Source organism: Sphaerodactylus townsendi, linkage group LG11 (assembly GCF_021028975.2).
Source record: "Sphaerodactylus townsendi isolate TG3544 linkage group LG11, MPM_Stown_v2.3, whole genome shotgun sequence".
Lineage (NCBI taxonomy): Eukaryota > Metazoa > Chordata > Lepidosauria > Squamata > Sphaerodactylidae > Sphaerodactylus > Sphaerodactylus townsendi.
Window position 1 is genome coordinate 33,771,208 of NC_059435.1, and position 16,030 is coordinate 33,787,237.

The 16,030-nt window shown below is 40.4% G+C and overlaps 1 protein-coding gene across 5 annotated transcripts in view; it reads left to right on the top strand.

Annotated features, from left to right (window-relative positions):
• Nucleotides 1-16,030, top strand: part of NEK10 (NIMA related kinase 10) — a 100,548-nt gene that overhangs the window by 14,596 nt on the left and 69,922 nt on the right. For 4 of the 5 annotated variants that reach the window (XM_048511656.1, XM_048511651.1, XM_048511653.1 and 1 more), the window contains 11 exons: nt 790-868; nt 1,192-1,259; nt 2,995-3,074; nt 4,970-5,056; nt 5,973-6,197; nt 8,497-8,636; nt 10,095-10,156; nt 12,180-12,257; nt 13,570-13,634; nt 15,178-15,280; nt 15,661-15,789. In XM_048511656.1, the coding sequence (XP_048367613.1) occupies nt 790-868; nt 1,192-1,259; nt 2,995-3,074; nt 4,970-5,056; nt 5,973-6,197; nt 8,497-8,636; nt 10,095-10,156; nt 12,180-12,257; nt 13,570-13,634; nt 15,178-15,280; nt 15,661-15,789 (1,116 nt within the window). Of the gene's footprint in view, nt 1-789; nt 869-1,191; nt 1,260-2,994; nt 3,075-4,969; nt 5,057-5,972; nt 6,198-8,496; nt 8,637-10,094; nt 10,157-12,179; nt 12,258-13,569; nt 13,635-15,177; nt 15,281-15,660; nt 15,790-16,030 lie in introns of those variants that run through there. The other variant, XM_048511654.1, reaches the window with a different exon arrangement.

Here is a 16,030-nt window from a genome sequence, read left to right on the forward strand (position 1 = left end):
GCAGGGCCATCTGGCATGTGCTTGCTGTTCAACTTCTCATGGGCAGATTGAGAGAAAGCAGATGCTTAAGTGATATTCAAACCGAGTACAATCCACTAGCTATCTTATTTCGTTTCAGTGGTACTTGAGTGTGTCATATAGTTTATATACATCGATTTTGTACTTATAATACATACACAATGCTGAAAGCAGTGCTAGGAAGCAACATCGTGGAGGGTCTTGGCCTGTATGCTCTCTTTGTTGGCAGGCTAGGGCAATCGTTAACTGCTGTGTGAAACAGAGAGCTGGATCAGATGGACTGCTGGTCAGATCCAGCAGGGCTCTTCTTGTATTATAATATGACTGGTAAGAGGCAACCAATAATCCAATCTGAAGTGCTATTATTTAGTAGTTGGTGAATGGTGAATGACTTCTTACTGTTATGTCGAACTGTGTTGGAAGAGAGAGGGAATATCAAGTCAGTTTTTCTGAATTTCTGCTGTGCCGCTTCCAGAAGAGCAATGCCCCATTTTTTTTGAATAAAAGTGACTTCAGTGGGTTAATGTGCCCAACTTGTATGTTCCTGATTCAATTCAAACAAATTGAATTGTAATGTTTGAGAACCTCTAATTTAAGCCTGTAAAAACATCCTTTGTGATAACTATTATGTGGTCATAATACTGTAATTTTTGTTTCATAAGGCTACATGCAGCAGGATGTGAAACTAGTGTGCCCTCTGCTGCTCACACACAGATATGTTATTTTGAATTTAGATCTGCTTTATCATTTTCATGTCTTCCCACTCTATAGTATATGGAAATAGTAGCGAACGACTATCTTGGATATGGAGAAGAACAGCACAATGTAGACAAACTGGTCAACTTGACATGTGAGTTCTGATTGATACATACACTTTGTGTATCTATTACTAGCAGGTGAAATGTACATAAAGGTTGATAGAATTGTTAAAATGTTCCTGAGTTGTGATGCGATGCAGCTGATGCTGTTCACAGTGCAACTGAGCAGCAGCAGATTAAAAAGCAAATAATTGCTGCATTTGTGAGTCCTCCTATCTTCACATATTTTGTGGTATGAATTTTTAATCTCATAATGAAATCTACTAAGTAGAGCACGTGGCTGTTTTGGATTTCTACGGTTACTTTAAAAACATTTATGAGAGCTGAGTGATTGATTGTTTCCTTGCCTCCACAGATATTTTTCAAAAACTGTCTGCTCTTAAAGAACAAAGAGAGTGGGTTACAGCCAGTGGAGCGCATAAAGTAAGTCTATTGTCATTGGTTAACTGATAAGCTCCTTTGATGTCCATAAGTGATTGATCCATAAATTGGCAGATTAACTATAGGGTATATTCTGTTCCACAGGAAGATGATAGTACAGTCAATCGAGGTGCAGCAATTGAGAAAATTGTATGCTTCCGCATCAGAATATAGTCCCAAATGGAAATGAGAATTATCATTTCTGTGCACTGCCTTTGTCAAAACCATTATTGTGTGCATTATTGAACAAGATACTTTGATAGAAGAGCATTTATAGTTCATTGAACAACTATCAAATGGATGGGGGGAGCAGAGCTAGGCAGACACTCAGACCCTGGCAGAGCATTGTGCAGCAAAGATGGTTTGTTCTGTGGCAGAGGACTATACAGCTCTACTATTGTCTTTCTGAGGAACACAGTATGGTGTACTTTTATATGATCCTTTGAAACAGTAAATAATGTCTTCATTTTATTTAGTTATTCAGCCAAAGTATCACATGTGAAGTTTGCATATTGTCAGGGAGCTGTCAATCCAGCTGAATATCAGTGCTTTTTCATTTGTTGTTTATTCACTCCCATTGTCTCGGGTATACTAGAATAAATTTATAGGGAGCAGTTAGCAGCCTTCTTCCAGTTTCTCACATTTTCTTGCCTGGAGGCAATTTGTACTTAGTCACTTGCTGTTGTTGTCTATGCTGTTCCAGCTGCCTTAGAGTATAACCAATACTTGTGGTTCTTGAATCTCCTGGGTGGAGAGAGAGAGGGAGAGAGAGAGAGAGAGAGAGAGAGAGAGAGAGAGAGAGCGCACATCTATAGCTTTGCAGTTTGTGTCTGGGCACCTTCCTCTGTGTGGTTCAGAAGTTCCTGTGTCTTTGATCCAACCAAAGTTAAGCACTTCTGAGCCCCATTGACTCAGTAGGAAAGAACTAAATACGAGGTTATAACGACATAAAATGTAGTGTGTTTCTTTAAAATGAGAGGTAAGTTGTAGAAGGGGGTGAAAGGGGGATAAGAGAGAGAGCTAATTGGTTGTCACTGGAAAGTGACTGTGAAGAGTCTGTTCTAGATCTCTCTTTTCTACCCCCATCCCCCACAATAAGAACTGCTTCTAATTATAATATATTGTAAATTATAATAATGGTAGTTTAGAAATTTGATAATATACTGATAATATACTGTAAATTATAATAATGGTAGTTTAGAACATTTGGTTAAGTAATGATAAACATCTGTAAAATTATTGACAAATTTAATATTAGCCATAAAATATACTTTATTTTATTTTTTTCTATGAGTTAACATTGAAGTTATGTAAGACAGATGGTGGAGTCAACCTTATAAATGATTTAACAAATAAAGATTATGAACCTTCCAATATGGGATGATATTGACAAATGTATATAACTAAAAAATGTAATGGTTATGTACTGTGTCATTTGTAATATATGTTGAAATAAACGTCTTTTTAAAATTAAAAAAGAACTGCTTCAGCAATTATCTACTTTTATGGATAGCAGATATGTATATGTTTCATTTAATATACGATGAGTAATTAAAACTGTAACCGTATTTGAAATTACTTTTGAAAATACCAAGGCTGGTCGGGGTCACAATTAAGAACCCTTATTGATACAAGGAAACCTAAAAGAGTGCTATATTGCATGTGCTTTCTTTGTATGTTTTCTTTGATTACCAAAGAGATAATGTTGTTTACCTTTACCTGTTCTAATTTTTTTCAGACTTTAGTAAATTTACTTGGAACCAGAGACAATAATGTTCTTCTGGGTGCACTGCTGGCTCTCACTAGCTTGGCAGAAAGGTACATTCAGCGGGAGGGGTGATTAGATGCTGCAGCAGCTCTCCAAAAGGCTCAGCTGAGTGGCTATTTTTTCCTTCAGGGTCAGGATAGCCTCCAGTATAGTTTCATGGAATTTGCTGCCTGTGTAATAAAAGTGCATATTACAACAGTTCTCCTGAATTTGTGCTGGATTCCTGTAGTTTTCCAAATACAGGTCACAATATTAGTTCAAATGTAAGAGCCCGAGCTTTAGCAGGGAATAAGTGTTTAGCCTTAACTGTATTATAGGTTCAGAGTTTGAATGACAAGAACATGTAAAGAGCTGGTGCTCTAGAATTATGCAGCTCATGTCACCCAGAGAGGTGACGAAGGACAGGCCTACTAAGTTAGTAACAAGTATTAGTCTACTTTTTCATCGGTATTATTTTTCCCATTTTTAGCACTTGCGACTCGCACTTTAAACGAAAGAGTGTATATATTTTAAAGATTGTCTTCAAATTAAAACAGGAATAGCAGGAAATCATATTACAGTGTAATTCTGAGGTGGAGGGGGGAGCAGCCCTGGATGCAGCGTGACCCCTGCATAGATGCCGTTCAGAGCAACATAAGTGGCATCCATGCTGACCCAGGGGCATTTACACTTCACCACACAACACCTGGTAGCCAACGCTGCTGCAGTGCTGGTGCTCCTTTAGTACAGAAGCCTGCTCCAGTGCCAATAAGGGTATTACTGGGGATGGTGCCTGTGGCCTTTCATCAGGGAACGCTTCCTTCTGCTGGCATAGATGCCAGCAGAAAGAGTGGTACAGCCTATTGGCCTGCATATGGGTCTTTCAGTGCAGTCAGGGGAACGTACCTGTTTCTTCCTGCCCCCCATCTCTGCAGTCCTCTTTGGGGGCAGTAGCCCTACACAATCCTGGCCCCGCCAGGCATCTAACTCCCCCTTCAGGAATGGGGTGCAAACTGGTGTTAAAATAGCAGTTAAAAATTCAAGGAAACACTCTTAATGAAGAAAACTCCATCCCCTACAAAATCAAGAACCATAATATAAAAGTACTACATAAGACTGAAACTAATTGGGAGAATGGGAGAAATCTTCCACTTGTGATTGAAGGATAATACAGACAGTGCCAGGCAAACATGTCTAGGGAAAGGGTTCTGTGATTCTTCTGTGATTGTACTGCATATGTGGTAGATGCTAGCATGATCTTTGAAATGGCCTGATATTCATCTCAACTAGTAGGAGGATTCATGCAGGGAGAACTTTGCCCTTCAGATTCATTGGTCCCGGACCAATTAAGACTTTAGTCAAAATCAGTAACTTGAATTATACCCAGAACTAAAATGGAAGCAAACTAAAATGGAAGCAAACTAAAATGGAAGCAAACATAAATGATTGTTTGTTTATTTTAACTGTTGACCGGATTCAACAAACTTTTGCTTAAAAAGGAAGGAGGGAGGTTCCCTGTGCTGAGGATCTTGGGACCTGCATGGACAAAAACCATTTAGATCAGAGGCTTTAATAAGGAGAAGATGTAGGTCTAATTGAGGATAAAAGATGGCTGTGTCTAACTATATTCATCTATAGATAGCATTAGACCCAAAGCAGGTCAAGTTGAACTCTGCTCATGCAGTTGGGCTTTCCTGCCTCCATGTTCCTGTTGCAACCCTTTGCCTCAGATATGCTGCTCCTGAGAATGATGGAATCATTTGGAATAGTGGTGTGTGGTTTGAGAGGACTACAGTTGGTGTGAGGAACTGGGGAATAGGGGAGATTTCCTTTTGTTTGCACCAGATACCCTTAGAATCCAAGGAGTGGTGTGATACTATTAATTGTGGTATGGCAGATATTGTATTTTGGGAAATATTTGTTTAATGCAGTTCCAGAATTAATATGTACCAATTCTTCCTTTTAGTCCTGAATGCCGAGAGAGGATAAGTGAGCTCAATGTTGTTGAGAACTTGTTGGTGATACTCCATGACTATGACTTGCTGTGTAAGAGGTAGGACATTAAATTAGCAGCAAGTTGTCTTAAGCTTACATTTGTATTGGGGGCAGGAGGCTGTAAAGCACTTTCAAGGGGAAATACAAATCCTTTTTTAAAATTGTGCATTAAGTCTTGGGTCCATTGGTTGAATTGACTAGACGTCATACCCTATGGCCCCCTTCCACACATTCAGCATAATTCACTTTCAATCCACTTTCACAATTGTTTGCAAGTGGATTTTGCTATTCCGCAAAGTGCCATCGAAAGCGCATTGAAAATGCATTATTCTGAATGTGTGGAAGGGGCCTATAAATTGTAGCTCCTGGTGGATTATACTCCACCCTGAAGCAACCCTGAAGCAACACTTGAAAGTGCCTTAAGCCTAAATGTGCAAGCAAGAAATGTAATATCTTTATTATATTTTAGGATGGTGTAACTTTCAAGGAAATAGCTCAATAAAGAAACTGGTTTCTGTGGCACTTGGCCTTGCTGTTGCTTCCATTATTAATGTGAGAACAAAATATCCTGTCTTAAATAGGACCTCTTTAATTGATATTAGTTGAAGAAAAGTTCGTGAGCATCAATGTTTACTTTGGTTGACTTTTGTAAATAAGTTGAAAGGAACACTTTCAGTTGATATAGTTGCTAAAGTATTTACAAATAAGATTGTCTTGACTTCAGCATTAAAATTACTTCCTTTTGTCTTCTTTATCTTTATTAACCTTTATTAACCTTCCTTTTTGTATAAGAAAGGGTTTGGTATTTGTTGAGTGAATGAAAAAGAAAATCAAGACGAAGTGCTTTATATATGTTCCTCAATCCATAAAGGTCTACTGTATCGTTTGCAGAGTGTAAATGCCACAATCATTTAACAGGCAAGGTGTGTTCTAGTTACCTACACAATAATCACTGATTGACTGTCTCTTTTCAGGCTGACTGCAGAGTTGCTCCGCCTCTTATGTGTGGAACCTCAAGTGAAAGAGCAAGTCAAAATGTATGAGGGTGTCCCCATCCTGCTCACCTTGCTTCATTCAGATCACCTGAAGCTGCTTTGGAGTGTTGTTTGGATTCTGGTCCAGGTTTGCGAAGACCCAGACACGAGCGTGGAAATTCGTATTTGGGGTGGTATCAAACAGCTCCTGCATATTCTAGAGGGGTAGGTTTCTGAGGGAGGTCTTAGTAAACAGGCCATCCACATGTTGTTTCAGATTTTATGAAGAATGATCTTCAGTGGGTCACAGTCAAAGACTTAAAAAATAGCACAGATTTCCCCAGCAATCTGCTCAACTTTATGTGAAGATTGTTTCCCACTGGGACCAAAGTATTGACTTTTAACGGAATGGTTTTAGTGGTTTTAAGAGTTTCAAGTATATCAGAAAAGTAAGAGCAAAATGTGTTAATATACCAACTATTATGGGAGAAACAGCACACTGCCGTATCTGCTTTTTCAAACATTCATCAATGTTGCTGTAGCAAAACAGCGCAAAAATCTGAACGGCATATACAGCTGCCAGTGACCGTGACAATGGCTCATTCAGATTGCAGCCTGTATTATTTAGGATCCTTATTTGTAGACAAGAAGTAAAGTATAGTTGTTTGATGTGCTTAACAATGAACTGCAGTTTATTCCAAACCAGGAAGCTGTGGCGGGGGAGCAGGCAGTGTGCAGTCCTAGGTTCATCTGAAGCTCATTTTCTGAAAGCAGCACTGGCTTGCCGTTCTGCCACTGCTTTCCTTACCCTCTGAACATTCATCTTGCTAAAACATTAGTCATACCCACAAAATAATATGTGAAAATTAGGAGATGGCTTCCCAGTTCTCTTTATTGAAGAGGAGAGCATTTTTCATACATGATGAGAAATGTTTCGCTTGTATTCAAACAATCCATTCTGTAAACAGAAGGGTGCATGAACACATGAGTCTGCCTTATAGTGAATCAGACCGTCACTGCGTGAATGTCCGTCTTATCAACTCAGATTGGGAGCAGCTCTTCAGGTTCTTTCACATGACCTACCACCTGATGCTTTAACTGGATATGCTGGGGATTGAACCTGGGACCTACTGCATGCCTAGCAGAGGCGTAGCTGGGCCAAACTGCGCCCAGTGCGCAGTGTGTATTTTCTGCCCCCATGGCCCCCCTGCAGCACACACACACACACCCCGCCCCCCTTCCCACACTTACCTACGTTTCTTTTCTATTTCTATTACTTTTTGAGGCTGAAAAAAGCGGCCTCTTCACAGTTCAGGGAAAAAACTGCCTGACGAACTATACTTCCCAGGAGACCTTGTGAACCCCAAGGTCTCCTGGGAACTGTAGTTCCTCAGGCAGTTTTTAGCTTTCAGGCTGTAAATAAACAGCACAGCCTCAAGGGTACTAAAAATAATGAACAAGGAATGCTTGAGTAAGTATGGGAAAAGAAACAGCTGTGTGCCACGAGAACACCGGGGCCCGCGGGAAAAAGGGGGAGGGGACGGGGGCCATTTTCCGGCCCCCCAGGCGTGCGCCCGGTGCACGATGCACCCCCCCATCCCTTTGGCGCTCCGCCACAGATGCCTAGCAGATGCTCTACCACTGAACCACACCTCCATCTCTAGAGAAAAGGGCAGTGGTTTTCACCAGTGCTTCCTTCCCAATTTTGACTCCCACTTTGCTTGCTGTGTTATTCCAGGAGGCGGGTCTTAGGAACATCATTGAGAGAGAGGCTCAGTTGTCTGTAGTGGGAGGGAAAATGGAAAAGTCCCATTCAGCAAGGTTCACATTTGTGAATGAATAGTTATTTTTCTTTAAAGCAAATTCCTAGGAGTACAGAGATCATTCCTACAATGTTCAAACGTTCTAGTGGATTGTGTATATTTATGGTATTTATATAGTTCACATGTTTATTTCATATTGATGTGCAGAATGAACTAGATATAGCTGTAGACTCCACAGTTGACACTTTTCAGCTGCAAACATTTGAACTTCTAGTTAACATGGTTGTTTGTGTAAATATATTTATCTGTTAAAATGTATTACTTTATAGTGATAAATCTGTAAGATAGTATTTTCCAAACACATTTTTATTGTGCAATTATATATTTTAGTCTAATCTGCCACAATTTTAAAAAGAAGATTGGCAGCTACATTTTATTTCTCCATTCTTAATGCTGGGGTCCATTTTTTCCTGCATAGAACCAAGCTATTTTTTTCCTTGTAAGAAGGTAAAAAATTAACGATCCATACATTTATACCAACACTGTTTGAAGGACTAAAAGAGACTGAGCTAAATTGTTAATGGCGTTCATCATATTGTACTTTGTCTGAAATAGCAAATTCATGCAGATTGTCAGGGTGGTATTTAAGGATAAATAGAGTACTGATGTTCTTTTAATGTAGAGGAAAATAGCCTCTAATCATTACAATGGCTAATAGATATATGCTAAGTGTTGTATTTACTGTGATTGCACTTTTCCAGGGAGAAAAATCTATTTTCAGATCGTTCTTCCATTGGGAGTTTATCTAGTGCAAATGCAGCAGGGAGAATCCAACAACTTCACTTGTCAGAAGATTTAAGTCCCCATGAGATACAAGAAAATACTTTCTCCCTTCAAGCAGGTACACCATAAGGAACAGCCGTGACTTACCGCGGCTGCCATTGCTGATGGGGAAGGGACAGCCTCCATGGGGCTGCCTCCTCCCCCTAGCCTTGCGAGCTCCTCTAGGCTCGCGAGGCTTTGAACTACCAGCACTGAGGGGGGCCTGGGAGGTCATTAAGAGCAGTGGCCGAACGTGGCGGCTTAACCTTTACGTCATCTTAGGAGGTGGGGCCAGGCGGCCTATTTAAGCCTGAGCCCGGCCTTCCCACCTCCCCATTTGCTAAAGCGCCCGTGTTTCCCACCCACCTCTCCCTGTTTTTTGGTCTGTGTTAGTGCATGCGCTTTCTTGTTGTTATACGGCGGTTTGCGCAAGGGGGACAGATCTTTAGCTGGGGGGCAGCGGGCAGAATACCCGCTGTGGTGGAAAGCTCCTCACGAGGTTTGGGGTGTAGCAAGCCAAGGGGTCACCTGCCCAGACTTGGGCTTAGATGGCTTGCGCCCCTGGCAGCAAAGAGTCTTCAGGAAGTGGCGACCGCCCATCTGGAATCTCACAGCTGCTCCAGTGTGCGTTATAATTTTTCATCGGCAGGCATGCTGAGAAAAATTTAGGTGACTGGGGGACAGCGATTTTTGGCTGCCCAGTACACATACCATAAGATCAATGACCCCCATAGTATTACTTTCATATACGCTTTTGTTTACCTTGAACCAATTTTGTTAATAAATGTTTTATTCCACACACAAATGTTTGTTGCATTAAATGTTCTTTCAATAGCAAGAGGGTATTAGCTACTTCCCTCAGGCAGCAATGAATTTACCTCTGATACTTTTCAATAATCTACATAGAAAAGGTTTGTAAAAGACCATACCTTGCAGAAGTGAACCATTAACCCCATAGATTATGCTTGAGCTTGCCTAATAGCTGAGACAATGTCATGAACAATACAGCTAGATTGGAACTCCAAATGATGGTAAGTGTGGAAATGTCAGAGCTGGCATCATGGATGCTACTGCTTTACCCACTAAGGTGCCATTCTTGGACTTGGACATTATACTGCTCAAATTCATGTTTTAGAGCAGTGATGGCAAACCTTTGGCACTCCAGATGTTATGGACTACAATTCCCATCAGCCCCTGCCAGCATGGCCTGTTTAATTACAGCAATGGAAAACTTAACTCCTCATGCTACCACTCATGTCTAAACCCGTCAGATGCTGAGGAAGGATTTCAACTCTTTTAATATTTCATTATGAGCTCCTGTAGAGCTGTCTGCCCCTGCATGTACTTACAGTAAAAAACTGCAGCCAATTACAGCTCTGTAATAAGTGTATCTGTATGTTACACAATCCGATCATATTATTGTCACATCCATGCTTTAAATTTCCTGGCATTCACTTCACTTAAACCTAGTGTGATTATTTTGGCAAATAATGCTTAGATGCAAACAGATAATTCATATTTGTAATGTTTATTCCAGCTTGTTGTGCTGCCATTACTGAGTTGGTTCTTAATGATACAAATGCTCATCAGGTCATTCAGGTAAGAAATCATCATCTTGATACCTTTGGTGGGGAGAGGCAGTGTTGTGTAGTGGCTAGAGTGTTGGACTAGGATTTGGAAGACCCAGGTTTGAATCTCCATTCTACCATGAAACTTCACTTCACGTTCACGTTAACCAATCATTGTCAGTCAGTCTAACCTACCTGCTACGGTTACTGTGAAGTTAAAATGGAGGAGAGCAATATGATGTTTTAAGATGTTTTGGATGACCATTGTGGGAAGAAGACAAGATAAATATCTTTTAAAAAAAGAATGATATACTTTTCATTCAAATTCATCTAATGTTCTTAAGGCACTCTTACTTGGTTTGGAATGCAACTATATATGCAAGCATCTTGACAGGTGTTGTGCAATTAATAGTTGTAATCAATATAAATATTTATTTATCACTTTTTTAATCATCCAAAGAACTCAGGACTTCACACATGGTTCTCCATTCCTCTGTTGTAACCTCACAGCAATCCTATGGGAGAGGTTAGGCTAAGAAAGAGTGGCTGATCCAAGTGGTCACCCGGAGAGCTTTCTGGTCTGGGGCAGATCAACTTAAAATGGAGCCAGGAGCTAGTTCAGGGGCCGCACCATCCCCTATAGCTGCACCTCACCCCACCCCTGCTGGTAAAGGCACAGTTGAAGGCCACTGAGCCATGCTTGTTTTGCCCGCAGTCTCCTCATGGAGTTTGGGTGTGAGACTGGCCTTATGCCTGTTCTCCACTTGGAGATGGGAACAGCAAGGGCCGATTTTAGACCAGCTGGGGCCAGGCTTGGATCCAACTCTAAGCTGCAGCCTGCAGCTTAGAGCTGGATCCAAGCCTCACTCCAGCTGGGCTCAGACTAAAGCCAGCTGCTTTAATCCCTCTAGCTTTATACTATTGTCTCTACCTCCCAAGCTCCACCTCCAACCCAATATGGAGTTGGGGGCAGCAGAGCCAATAGTATAAAACTAGAGGGATCTTCCCCCCACCCCGCCCCAGATACCCCAGTGTTTATGACTGAGTAGGGATTTGATGTTCTGCACCCTCCTAGCTGTCTGGATATTTGAATATGTGATGTTGACTGCAACATAGTGCAGATGAGGAGTCTTTGAAATATGAAAAGAATAAGGAATGCATGTTTGATGTAATCTTCAGTAAAATTGGATAGCATCTTGCTTGTAGGATTCTTGCGGGTACAGTGGCCATTCTGTAAATTTTAGGAAGGAGGAAGGCATGAAAGATAACCACAAGAAGAGCCCTGCTGGATCAGATCAGTGGTCCATCCAGTCCAGCATCCTTTCTCACACAGGGCCAGCCAGTTACTGTGGAGGTCCAGCAACAGGGCATAGAGTCCAAGGCTTTCCCCTAACGTTGACTCCTGGCCCTGGTATTCAGAGGTTTACTGTCTCAGTTGTGAGAACAGCACCCCAGGGATGGTGTTTTTTATTGTCCCTAGGCACTGTTTTCCATCCATGTGAAAACAGCTTTAGTCATCTCTTTTAAACTGAAAAGTCCTAGACTCTTCAGCCTTTCCTGATAAGGAAGGCGCTCCAGCTCCTAATCATCTTGGTTGCTCTTTTTGTACTTTCTCCAACCAGTAAGGTGCTGGCTTAAATGGAGCCAAGTTGACATTAGGAGGAAACAATGATAAAATGACTGTATGGACAGGATGAAGGTTGATAGGTGGAGATTGAAGAAGAATAAAAACAACAAGAAGAGAAAGCAGAGCAGAAAAAAATACCCCCTCATTCTTGGGGGCCCTCTAAAGCCAACGTGGGAAACAGTTACGTGTAAAGCATGATAAGAATATTTGTAAGACCATTAAGTAGCAGATGCGTCAGCCCTTTCCTTCTTTTTGGCCCTGTTGCAAAATCCATAACATCCACTTGCACTCATTGATTTGTATGACTGGTTTCAAGTTAATAGATTGATAGATTCTCTTGCTCGAGCTTGACAATTAAGTTCATAGTGTACTGTTTATCTTGTCGATTCTGCTCTAAATCTATCTTGTTTAATGTGTACTCTCTCAGGAAAATGGAGTCTATACAATAGCAAAGCTAATTTTACCAAATAAACAAAGGAGTGTTCCAAAAGCAAATCTACTGCAGGTAATCTTTTTTCTTTATTGACATTTTTTCCACAGCATTTGGAAGTGATACATTGTGGTGTGTTGTTTGTCACTTTAATATAAGGTTCCTTGCGTTTTCCCTTTTAAAGTTTTCTCTTATTTCTGATGACCTTGGATGGTTGCTCCACCCGAAATATTTCTGGTTGTGGGCTTAAAATTAAAATGTTTTCCTGTGGATTGTTTAGACTTTCTTGTCATGGGTTCTGATTTGTAGTTTTTTAAATCTGGTATGTAGTTCTGTAGTTTTTTCAGTTTTCTGTATATGACATTTAGGGTGCCTTTATTCAGTAGTTTATGTTGTTGGACTTAGAGATGCTGTCTTGTTGGATAAAATAGACCTTCCATGTAGTGCTTTAAATAGTTTGCCTAAGATATGGGCAAGTAATATTGATTATTATGTGATCTAGGATTACTGATAGTTTTTTGTTGCAACTCACCAGTAATTTGTGGAAATCAGGAAGTTACTTGAAGGCAACAAAATGAATCCCACTGCTGACATTTTCAAAGCATAGCAAAGTTCTGAAGACCGTAGGCCTTCTAATGTAGAAATATTTCTGCTAGAGCAATCAGGAATATTAGAAACAAAGACAGTAATCAGGATTTACGGGTTGTGAGAGCTAATTTTTAGACATTTTTGTGTGGCTTGCTTACATGGGACTAAAACATGCAAAGGAAAATACAGCTGGTAGCAACTGCCTTTACAGTCAATTTGACTCCCGTCAGACATAACAAGCTGTAAAAACTGTGATAATGCATGGATGCAGCTTGCTATCATGTGCACATGCTTCCATCATTCCTGCTATTTCCATCCTGTTCTTTCCTCGCGTGACTAAAAACTTGGCAAATTGGAATTGGATTTATCCCTGAAGGCCAGGATTTAAAACTGGGATTTAAGATTAGAATCTCAGTTTACAGGGTGGGGTGGAAGAGGACAACAAACCAAAGTGCCTTCATTCGACCATGGTGGCAAATGGGACCTTGATCCAGCTGGGAAGGTTTTATTCAACCTCTGTGTGTGAGAGGGGAGTGCGTAGGCGTAGCAAGAAGTTGTGTAAGTGCCTTGTTGTGAGGCAGCACATCTTGATTTTTTCCTGTGAGCTACAATCGATACTGTTCTTGTAGCATAAAAATGTTTTCATCGTACCACATCAAGCTTTCTGGCCTCCTGGGTTACAAGCAGTTGCTTATTCAATATGCTGCTAGCACAGATCGTTCAGGCCGAAGGCATAGAAATCAGTTAGTAATCCTGTGGCATGGAATTATCTTTAATGTATGCATTTTCTCCTCTCCAGTGTTATGCCTTTAGAGCTTTGAGATTTCTTTTCAGCATGGAAAGGAACAGACATCTTTTCAAAAGGTATGCAAATGAAATATGAGGAGCGATTATATTCTAAAAAAGTGCACTTGCTTTACAACAAGAAGCCCACAAGTTAATACTTATCATTAGACTTAAGTCTTAATTATAGACGCTGTTCTCAGGCTGGAAGAACTGAAAATGAAAATGTGTGGTAAAATATGCCATCGTACTCCATTATGCCGCTGCGGAGAAAGTGTAACAACACTTTAGGACCATTTCAAACGTTATGCTGCCGCCCAGATCCTTCTTGATAGCTATGATAGCATCTCCATAGTGATACTGTAACTTTTGTTTATTTATGTATTTAAAAATATTTGCATCTATTCCTTCGTCAGTCATTAAATCTGCTTTGTGTCAGTGTGGATCTGGAGCCTTCCTTCCTTTAAGCAAGGATTCTTTTTTCAGCAAAGGAAAACTTCAATTAGTAGAAAGATATAACTGATCCAACTCAATTAGAAATATGATAAAACAGTAATTCCCAAATTAATGGGTGATGATAGGAGCTGATTAAGGAGTTGTGACAGAAAGGAGGCTGTCTTGCCCCTGAAGGGAAAATCAACCACTCAGATGAGCCCATAGGTGCAGCTGCAGCATCCAGTCACCTTTGAGAAGGGGAAAGAATGTTGCAAGGAAGCATGGGAGACAGAAGTAGGAGTTCTGCCTCAGGGAGAGAGTTGTGTCAACTCAGGTCTGGCTCGGGAAAAACAACAGAGAGAATGAAGGGTAGCTCTGCCTGGCAGAGTGGTTTAGCTCTTATCTGTGAGAGAAAAGCGGGTGCTCAATTGTTAGGCCTGTCTCTGGTGATGAGCAGACCTTGTACAATTTAATCTGACTCTGTGGGTAGAATCCTTTGTGTGAGAGAGGATCCAACCTAGTGGGTAGTCAATAAAGGTCTGTGTCTGAAAGCATTGTAGAAAAGCCTAACTACTCTCTGAAATCATATAACCAGTTTAAATTTTTGTGCCTCAGCCAGGTTTCTGTTTTGTCTATTTGGTGCCTTTTGTTCCTTTAAAACCTACTGTAAATAAATGAATATTCCTAGCAATTTATATATTACCGGTAATCCAGCCTCAGAGATCTCAATAATCCATGTTTATTGCAAAATTTTCCTCACAGGAGCAAACCTTTATTTCATTGTATTGTAAGCCTGAATACGAACTGTAAATGCATTGAACACTGGCAGCTTTGAAACAGCTAGCTGAGCAACTTTTATGTTCTGGATTTCTCATTCTTTTGACTGATGCAATTACAATTCATTAACGTATGATATTTATCCTGGAAGAATAGTACATTGACATATAAACAGCCCATTTAACAGCTCATTGGACTACAGTGTGTAGTTTCTGTCTGTGGGCCAGCTTTTCTTTCGTTTGAGGAGTCTACTAAAGTGTGTATTGCCTCAGCATTCAACTAGTTTTCTGCTAAGGCTTATGGTCAGATGTGAACAGATATTTTGCAAAGCACTTATTTTCAGTGTGGGCAGTGTAATTTGGTACAAAATTGACTTGGCAGTCTACAAGCCTACTGATTTACATTTTTACAGACTCTTGCCCACAGACTTGTTTGAGAACTTCATTGATATTGGGCACTACGTTCGAGAGATCAGTGCTTACGAAGAGCTGGTATCGAAGCTAAATTCATTATTGGTAAGTAGTATGTAGTAAATATTTGCTGCTTGTTCAGACTAAAACTCTTCAGCTTAATCAGGTTTCAAAACAGGAGTCTTGGGGAAATGCTTGAGCTTTGGCATGTCTCCAGGGAACAGAGTTGCTAGGCTATAACACACAAACAATATTGCTTTTTTCCATATATGCGCTTCCTGTCTGAACTGAGCATGTGAGTGAAATGATGCATTCCAGAATGTGTTCTGGGTTGGACTGAGATGGTACATAAGGGAGGAAGTGGTCTCTGAAGTGTGCAGTCTGATGCTGTTTGGCGCTTTGTAAGTTAGAATTATGAGAAAAGACAGAACCATCATCTTATCAGCAAATGTCACACTAAGGTTTCTAATTTATTTCATAACTAGGAGGAGGAAGTTGATCAAATTGCTGAAAACATAGAAAACATAAACCAGAACAAAGCACCTACGAAATTCATAGGCAACTATGCAATATTAGACCACCTTGGCAGTGGAGCTTTTGGAAGTGTTTACAAGGTAACATTGCCTTTTGATGCATATGAAGTATGTTCTTCAGTCTATCTTCATACACTGTTGTTGCAGATTTACTCATTTTCTCTAAATAAAGATAGTCAATACATTGTAGTCCCTCTCTATAGTTTGTTTTTCTGTTTCAGGTGAATAGCATGCTGTTCTGCAGTAGAAGAACAGGATTTGAGTCCAGTAGCTTTTAAAAAAACCGACAAGATTTCTATGGTGTAAGCTTTCAAGAGTCCAA